This window comes from Labrus bergylta, chromosome 4 (assembly GCF_963930695.1).
Source record: "Labrus bergylta chromosome 4, fLabBer1.1, whole genome shotgun sequence".
NCBI lineage: Eukaryota > Metazoa > Chordata > Actinopteri > Labriformes > Labridae > Labrus > Labrus bergylta.
The window spans coordinates 22,089,360-22,098,500 of NC_089198.1; the positions used below are offsets into that span (position 1 = coordinate 22,089,360).

Genomic DNA, 9,141 nt, shown 5'->3' on the forward strand with positions numbered 1-9,141 from the left:
GGCATATCACACAATGGCAGCTATTTTATTTACATATAAACGCCTGTCCCTTTCTGAATGTGACTATTGATTGGCTTGTCTGAAAAAAGGAAAGTGATATTTCCGATTACACTCAAAGGCGGCACATTTCCTGTCTGCGGTCAGGCGGCAGAATACGGAACAGCGACACGCACAACCGCTGGATAAACGAGCAGCTGACGCACACTAAGTTGTTTCGCTGTCAGTCTTTCGGACCTGTTGTTTTTTTGTTAGGCTGTGGACGTTTAAATAAAATAAAAATGAATTTGACTGCGTCGGCTCAAAACTGCGACTGTTTTCCTTTAAAGTAAACTCTAGAGAGGTGCCGCACTTCCCCTTCTTCCGTGCCTCTCTCCGCCGGGTTTTCTTTTGGGGGGTGTCTCAATGGCGGAGCGGACAGAAGCAGCCCCGGGGAGCGTGAAGGAGGACCGCATCAACGACACAGAGCTGGCACTGGAGGGGATCAATATGCTGCTCAACAACGGATTCAAGGAGAGTGACGAGCTCTTCAGGGCATACAGGTCTGTGTGAGCGTCTCTGTCTGTCTGTTCCGATAACGTGGTAGTGATGGACATGATCTCACGAGGAGGGGTGTTTTTACAGGTGTACCGATAATTACCGCGGTCAAGCCTCTGTCTGTGATTCATTTGCCAAAACAAAACTCCCTACATCCTCGTCACGCTCCAGTGTAGCAGCTTATGATCCGGTCACAAGCAGCAGCAGCAGCAGGAGGAATTTAGTTTGATTACTACGAGCAAATATCCACAACCACCACAGTAGTGTGACTTGTGATGCTGTAACACGGTGACTCCCAAAGTGGGGCGTGGGACCCCTAGGTGACCCCTGCACGACTTGACAAAAATAACGTAGGCGTCACCTTTTTATTTTTTTATTTTTTTATTTTTATTTATTTATTTATTTTAATTTATTTTATTATTTTTTTATACTGCTAGCAAACCATGGCAGAGTTTGTGAGAGGACTTCCAGGTGAATGTGAGGGAAAATGAATCTACACAAGAAGTCACAAATTGTGAAGTTTCATTGTTACAGTGTCACTCTTAATGGATTCCTCTTCAAAAGTTGCTTGTGCATTTTATTTTGTTTGTTTGTTTTTTACACACCCGAGGTTGCTGCTCTGTACTTACTGCAGCCAATGTTTTAAAAATAAATAAATAAAGGAATGTATTTGTAAAGAGGGTGACTGACAGTGTGTTTAGGGTATGTCAATTTATGTTGTTGTGTGAGTGGTAAGTGGGGGTGAAAACATTTCTATCTGCCTAAGCGGCCAGGCAGAACAAGTTTGGGATCAGCGGCTCTAACACAACATTTTGTCTTTGCCTGTATAATTATGTTACTTAATGTGTGGTTAAAGGCTGATACAAGTGCTGTGACCATCCTGAGAGGGGCTGCATATCACGATTACTCCGTGATCGATGAGTCTGCAGTTATGACTCAATTGGTTAAAATATTTCTGATAATTGTGGAAAACATCTGCCCCAGTTTGTTAATATATTTTTGTCAGTCTAAAACCAGCATTTTTTCAGTTTAATAGGATACAGTATGACATGATACTGTATGTTGGTAATATTACTGTTAAAAGGCTAGAAACATCCATTTCTATGTTTGTTTTTTGTTTACATAACATGTAATGAACAATCACAATAGTTTGAGATAAATTGTTAATTGACTTCTAACTACTAATCAACCAGTCATTTAAGCCACAATCATCTATGTAAATATGCCCATGTTTCAACAAGGAACCATTCAGGTTAGCGGGTTAGCATTCCTGTCATACCAGTAGCTGTCAGTGACTTTGAGCAGGTTTGGTTTTCAACTTGTCATCTTAGCCGAGCAGGTTTCTACACTCACTACCACGAAGTGATAGGAGCAAGAGAAAAGAAAATGATCTTTTCTTTTCTTTTTCTTCTCAATGTTTTTAAACTTTTTAAAGTAATGTTTCACAAATTGAACATAAAGGACAAAAAAAACAAAACGGTTTGCTCTTAAGATGAGTAAACTGAGGGGGGGTTGTTTTAAGAGGTGTCAAACTTCAAAGGTTTAGTGCCCCCTGCTCCAACCTCAATATCTGGCCTGAGACAACTTATAACGTACAGGTTTTCTAAACGTCCTTCAACCCTGTTAATCGGGTTGATTATCTTCAGGAAGGTTTCTCTTTCATCTTGAATGTTGTTGCCACAGAAGGGCAAACCACCATGTGTCCTGACCCCTGGTGTGGGCTTAAATGTCACCTTCTTCCCTAATTGCGTTTAGCACTAAGTGTCATCGTGCTGTGATTGCATCAGCAATAAAAACGATGAAAGGAAATGAAGACCCGTACACATCAACTGGCAATGAGCTTGTGACTGTATTTTATTTCCAAGTCTCCCACTAAGGTTCCTCTGACTTTGTTAAGTTGGCATTTTGTGTTACATTGTTCTTTAACCATTAATCCTATCAACATGAACATTCTACCTCTGAATGAACTCACTTCAGTGTGACTGTCATGTTGGGCCTCAACTTGTCCTGACAGTCAATCAATCCAGTTCTTATTGAATAAAACTTGCTCCACGGTTTTCATTCCACCATAAGCTCTTTTTAAGCCCTGTAGCTCTGTCACCTGTGTACGGAGCGTTCCTCTGACTGACACGGCATCTGTTCTCTAACTTGTGTTTCAGGAATCACAGTCCTTTAATGAGTTTCGGGGCCAGTTTTGTGAGTTTCCTGGTAAGTCAAAAAGAAAAAAACTTGCCCTCTGAACATGCTTCTGTCTGTTTTACCTTTTCAGTTCAGTGCTCCACTTTAAAACCTATTTCAGTTTCTTAATTAGGTTTGAGGAATTTCCCATGTGTTCAAGCCTGGGGAAGAGCAGTTTTATTTCTTTGGCAAAGAAAAGCAGAGGTGCAACGTACATCATGTGCTTAAGAATCTTTATTGGTTTGTGTTGATTGTTTTTTTTTTTTTTAAACTACATTTTTGGATGGATGGATGGACTCAAAAACCCAAAGCATGTTGGGGGGGGCAAAGAATCAGTAAACATAAACATCATTTTCATTATCATAATTGTTTTACAATGTAAACAGGATTGGAAAAAAAAACACTTAACTAAAGGACAACTTACTCCTTTTCCTGGAGGTTTTGACCTGCTCATATGATCTCTTTGTCAGCAGCTGAGATTTCATTTTCTGTACAAAATAGCCACCTATTTTCAATAATACATATAACACATTTATTTATAGTTGTACATTTATATGACATTAGAAGGAATTGTGAGATCAACCCTCTCAAGGGAAAATAAAGCTATAGACGAATGATTCAGTCACTTGCCTGATTTGTGATGTCTTCCTGTTAGATTAATTTTATTAAGAAATGTAAAGCACAAAAAACACATAACCTGTTTGAATAAGTCAAAGCTACCTGAAACATCAGGCCTTAACAAACAAAGAGAAACTGTCAAGGACACTACATATTATAAAAAGTTCTGACTGGTGAAATAACAGGGGGATCCCCCACCTTGAGGGAACATTGTCATCTTCTGACTTTTATAATGACTGGATTAATCATCCGGTTACCTTCTGCTGTGTGTAGAACGCCATGATGACGTTTGAAGAGGAGAAAATGCAGATGGCTTTCGAAGACCTCAAAGCTACAGAGAGACTGTGTGAGAGTGAAAACACAGGTGTCATTGAAACCATTAAGAACAAAATCAAGAGGAGTGTGAGTAACTTTTTTTCAACATTTAGTTCAGCGACATGTGTGTTTTTCCACCTCTGTTATAAAGTGTGAGGTGTTTGTGTGGGCAGATGGACTCTCAGAGGTCAGGGTTGGCTGCAGTGGACCGACTCCAGAGGCAGATCATCATTGCAGACTGCCAGGTTTACTTAGCCGTGCTGTCTTTCATCAAACAAGAGCTGTCGTGTAAGAGAACCTTACGTACTCGATATCTACTGAAGCATAATGCACATTTATCAGTGAGAATAACAAATTATCAACATAAATCCCTGTAAATATTTGCAGCCTACATCAAAGGAGGCTGGATCCTCCGTAAAGCCTGGAAGCTGTACAACAAATGTTACAGCGACATAACGCATCTGCAGGAGGGCAGCAGAAGAAGAGCGTCTGAGCAGCCAGCAGCGCCTCCTTCTTCTCTCACATCCTCCTCTGACCTGTCCTCCCACAGTCGCTCCTCCTCCCCGGGGCCAAGCCCGTCCCACAAGCTGGACGGCATCAGCCCCGAGGCTCTGGACCGCCTTAAAGGTTCGGTCAGCTTTGGTTACGGCCTCTTCCACCTCTGCATCTCGATGGTGCCGCCACACCTGCTGAAGATCGTCAACCTGCTGGGCTTCCCTGGCGACCGTCTTCAAGGCCTCTCGGCACTCATGTACGCCAGTGAAAGTAAGGACATGAAGGCACCCTTAGCTACGTGAGTATGTGAGTGAGTACGCTTGTGTTTCTGTATTCTAGCTGTGCCTTGAACTTGATCAGTCAGGTTTGAAAAATGATGACATGGTAAGATAGCATAGAGAAAGAAATGAGATGTCATCCAGAAAGATGAGTTATGGTCTTGTGTTGGTGCCTACAATGAATTACAGATGTCCTCATAACATTGACCATTGGCTGATACCAAGAAACCCTCTTGTTCTAAATACAGATACTATTGGTTTTTATAGCTGTTTACATTTATTATTTATTTGTGTACTTATTTTTGAATAAAAAAAAAATACAAAGATACAGCCTTAAAATGTGTGACGGGAAAACATATTGTCTGCTATGATATATGTAAAGCTTAGCTAGCACCCTTCTTATTGTTTGTTATGCTCACTTGAAACATTTCCTGAATGAAGGAGTTGTATTGAGAGATTAAGTGATGTTCTAGCTGACACTTCATAATGGAGCCCTGCGTTATTTCAGGCGGAATACGGTAGTCCTGCCCGCAAGCGGCCACCAGCTGATCTGAGAACCGCCCCAATGCCAACCACTCATGATACACTCTGACAACAAGGCGGTCTATTTAAACCGTTCTGCCTGTCACTGCTCTTGCATCACATCCCCTCTGCTGTGCTATTTCCCTCCACCACCCCAACCTCCTCCAGCTTCAGTCAGCACATTTTATATTCTAGGATGAATTGTTTGCTTCTTATGTCTGCAAGATGTCAGTATCATTACATGCACATTCAGGTTCTGTTCTGCATGTCCCCATGGGGGGAATTAAAGGTATGCGCTCTCCGCAAAATCTGTGGCATGCTGCACTGATACTGCTGAGAGCTAAGAGCTTAGACCCTGCTGTACCTGATCTAATATTAATAAGATCTTTATCAATACTTTGTTTTACAATGATCAATAAGTTCATCAGCTTTAAATAATTCACAGATTATTGAACAAATATAAACAGAGTTATATACAAACTTGACAGTTTGTAAAAAGTTATTAGACTAGACTACATAGTTTTTCCTGTTTTTTATATATAAAATGGTACATTATTTTTGTCCTATCTGGTATACTACCCCCCCCCCCCCCCCACACACACACACACACACACACACACACACACACACACACACACACACACACACACACACACACACACACACACACACACACACACACACACACACACACACACTCTCTCATTACAGTCTCTGTGCCTCCCTTACAGCTTGGCACTCTTGTGGTACCACACAGTAGTGCAGCCCTTCTTTGCTCTGGATGGCGCAGACACACAGGAAGGCCTGCTGGAAGCCAAATCCATTCTTCAACAGAGGGAAGCTACATATCCAAACTCCTCTCTCTTCATGTTTTTCAAAGGCAGAGTCCAACGCCTCGAGGTAAACCCATGATTATAAAAAGAAGGCCTTCTTACAGTATCCCTGCCTTGACTTCTGACTTAATAAAAAGCCTGTTGCTCACACCACAATGTTTCCTTTCACCAGTGCCAGATCAGCAGTGCCTTGACGTCTTTCCGCGATGCCTTAGACCTGGCCTCTGACCAGAGGGAGATTCAACATATATGTCTATATGAAATAGGTACTTATGCCTTTCAGATTTCCAACTTCCTAGCTCAGCACTTGTCTGAATCATAATATGTGACTGTTCTACATTTCAGGTTGGTGCAGCATGATTGAGCTGAACTACAGAGAAGCCTACAGGGCCTTTGAGCGCCTGAAGACAGAGTCGCGCTGGTCCCAGTGCTACTACGCCTACTTGACAGGAGGTGGTAACAGTACAAATGAATCAGGCTTCAAAGACATTTCTTCTTACTGCTTTTTAATCCTTACTAATAATGTGTTTGTTTCCAAAGTGTGCCAAGGATCCACAGGTGACCTGGAGGGTGCTGCTTCTGTGTTCAAAGATGTTCAAAGACTTTTCAAGCGCAAGAACAATCAGATCGAGCTGTTTTCCATGAAAAGGGTGAGCATGTGTCCAGCTGATATTGTATTGCAAATTATTAGTGCGAAGCAAAGTCAGTGAAGTATGTGTCCAAACCTTTTTTATCAGGCTGAGAAGCTGAGGTGCCCCAGTCTGTCCAAAGAACTCTGCATCCTCTCTGTGATTGAAATTCTTTATCTGTGGAAAGCTCTGCCCAACTGCTCCACTGCCAAGCTGGAGACAATGACACAAGGTACTTGATTTGTGTATGCTTAAATAACTTTTTGTGTAAGCTAATTTGCTGTTGTGTCATTAAGTGTATTGTTTTATTTGTAGTCCTGCAGGGGATTGACGATGCTTCGAGTGCAGGCCTAAAAAACCTGCTGCTTGGTGCTATTCACAAATGTCTCCATAAAACCAAAGATGCCATTCAGGTACCTTAAACATCTAATTAATACCCCAACATGCTCAAAAATGTGAGGCAAACACATCAATTGTTTCGGTTCAACCATAATAAAGATCTTATATTGTTCTGATATCTGTTTGTTTCAGTATTTTCATCTTGCTGCAAGGGATGAGGTGGGTCGTCTGAGCAACTCGTACGTGCAGCCCTACTCCTGCTATGAGCTGGGCTGTGTGCTGCTGAACACCCCAGAGGTAAGTTTCTTTCTTGTTTATGTGTGTGACTGAAAGAGAGAGTCCTTGATCTAAGATGGCGGAGAAGTCACATCGTCTTACTATTTGATTCTTTCTCTTTTTCAGTCTTCAGGGAAGGGCAGGATGATTATGCTTCAGGCCAAGGTACAGTGACTTTCTTTATTTGCTGTATACTTTTAAGTCTGTACTTTATACTGCTGCTTCTGTTTGTGTTTTGATTGTTAATAACTGGAAGTAGTTGGTAGCAAGTAAGTGTAATCTTAATAGACTTCAGAATTTCAGAATCTAAGCAAATATAGATTAAACAGTATAACCTTATCAAATGGTAATCTATTCAGCCTACCCATGCAGCTGAAGCGATTTTCTCTTATCTCTGCCAGAAGGCGTTTTTAAGTTTTTATTTTGTGTTTGCTGAAAATTCCCTCACTACCCAACCAGGGGACAGTGTATCCAAAATAGCTTGAGAAAGGAGACAGATGTTGTGATGCCACAGGCAAAGGTTTGTGAACCATTAAAGTTCATCTGTATGCTTTGGATGTAGTCACGGTTTGAGACTGTTGTCTGAAAAAAAAAAAGAGGCTAGTGTCACGTAAACAGCCACAACATCTTGATAAACTAGACGAAGACAATAGTCCCTGAGGTAGCAAGTGTTTAGCAGTTCTGACTGCATACTAACACGTCAACCCTAACAAGATGCAATCTCAATGATCCTGATCATTTGCAGGGACAAGCATCATCGAGATCTGTTTTCTCTTTTGCAACAGTTAAGTGTTCTGCACCCTCAGGGAGAGGCTGGATTGTCCGGCCTCATCATGAAGTCAGAAAGCATAGTGTGCAACATCCCATCCACACTGAGTTAACAGAGTGCTCTAAAACCCTTCCCTCAAGTGCATTTAACACCCTTTATTTTAATAACCTACTCTTAAGGAAGGCAGTTCCAAAAGGCTGAATCAGGATGTGTCTACACATGTACAGTAGATGTGTCTGCCTGGCATGTGGTGCAGCCGTATTGACTGTGTTAGTGAATGCACCACAGTGTCAGATGATGCAGCTTGGGTCTCCCTATCTCTTTTACTGTAAGAGCCAACCCTGCACGCCTGAGCATATGCTTCTTTAATGTTTAGATTGCATTGATTGGTTTGAATGTCCCGACAGCAAAGCTTGTTAGAGGGCAGGGCACACACAAAACTGTTATAATATTCACTGATTTGTCTCTTTTCATGGATTTTGCAGGAGGACTACGCTGGCTATGACTTTGAGAACAGGCTCCATGTTCGAATTCATTCTGCTCTCGCCTCTATGAGGGCTGCAGCACAGCCTTGACATTCTATCTGCACCTCACACAGACCTGGAAGAGTCTTTTAAAAAGCAACAACACCAATCAGGGCACTAAAGTTACATTGTTTAATTTCTTGTAATTTATTTTCAGTTTCTGAGCCAAGGCATCATTTGAGAATGTGTGCACTATGTACTGTAAATGTTCTCCAGGAGGTTCTTTACAAGAGATCTGTCTTGTTTTCGTTTACTGCACTGTACTGTAAATGACTGAATTGGGGTTCTTATTGTTAACATGGTTCAGTTGAAACTAGATGCCAGCACACTCAGATTAAATCTGTCAATGTAAATTCAACAGCATCAGACATATTGCTTCCACAGAGGGACGATTTTCCAGGTGAAGTAGAAAATGGCACATATCAAGTATTAACTGAAGAAACAGCTCGGCTTGTGAAGTTAAGAAGCTGATGTTCCGACCATCTCAGTGTTTTTTTTTTTTATATTTGCTGTAGAGGCTTTGCTTGTCCATAGGCGTTGTTACCAAACCTTGATTTTATGGTTTAACATAATCTTTTTTTAAGCAGAATTGTTTATCATTGTATTTATGTCTTGCACACGAGTTTTAGTAGTCATGACAGCATCATCTCGTACCACTCGAGTGGCCTAGTGCTGCTCCTCGCTGTAAACTGGTTTTTCTATTGTTTGTTCAAAGGTAATAAAATAAATATTGGAAATTAGAATATGGTTTTATTTACTGCACTTGATTAGGTACCATGTTTGATAGTAGACTTCCATTTACCTTTTTAGTGCCACTCATTTGCCAATCCA

General features: G+C 41.3%; 1 protein-coding gene across 1 annotated transcript; it reads left to right on the forward strand.

Moving 5' to 3' along the window:
* Positions 1-131: 131 nt before the first annotated feature.
* On the forward strand, positions 132-9,053 carry LOC109985684 (tetratricopeptide repeat protein 39C). Its single transcript, XM_020636081.3, has 14 exons — positions 132-539; positions 2,694-2,742; positions 3,604-3,732; positions 3,819-3,933; positions 4,033-4,438; positions 5,672-5,840; positions 5,946-6,039; positions 6,119-6,226; positions 6,314-6,423; positions 6,511-6,634; positions 6,718-6,815; positions 6,934-7,038; positions 7,144-7,182; positions 8,272-9,053. Exons 1-14 carry the CDS (start codon positions 403-405, stop codon positions 8,359-8,361), a joined length of 1,773 nt encoding a protein of 590 aa, XP_020491737.2. The 5' UTR covers positions 132-402; the 3' UTR covers positions 8,362-9,053.
* Positions 9,054-9,141: the final 88 nt, after the last annotated feature.

Coding starts and splice junctions, on each gene's coding strand:
- LOC109985684 (XM_020636081.3), top strand. CDS start 403: ATGGCGGAGCGGACAGAAGCAGCCCCGGGGAGCGTGAAGGAGGACCGC. Junction 540..2,693: donor GAGCTCTTCAGGGCATACAG/GTCTGTGTGAGC, acceptor CTTGTGTTTCAG/GAATCACAGTCCTTTAATGA. Junction 6,227..6,313: donor CTACGCCTACTTGACAGGAG/GTGGTAACAGTA, acceptor TTGTTTCCAAAG/TGTGCCAAGGATCCACAGGT.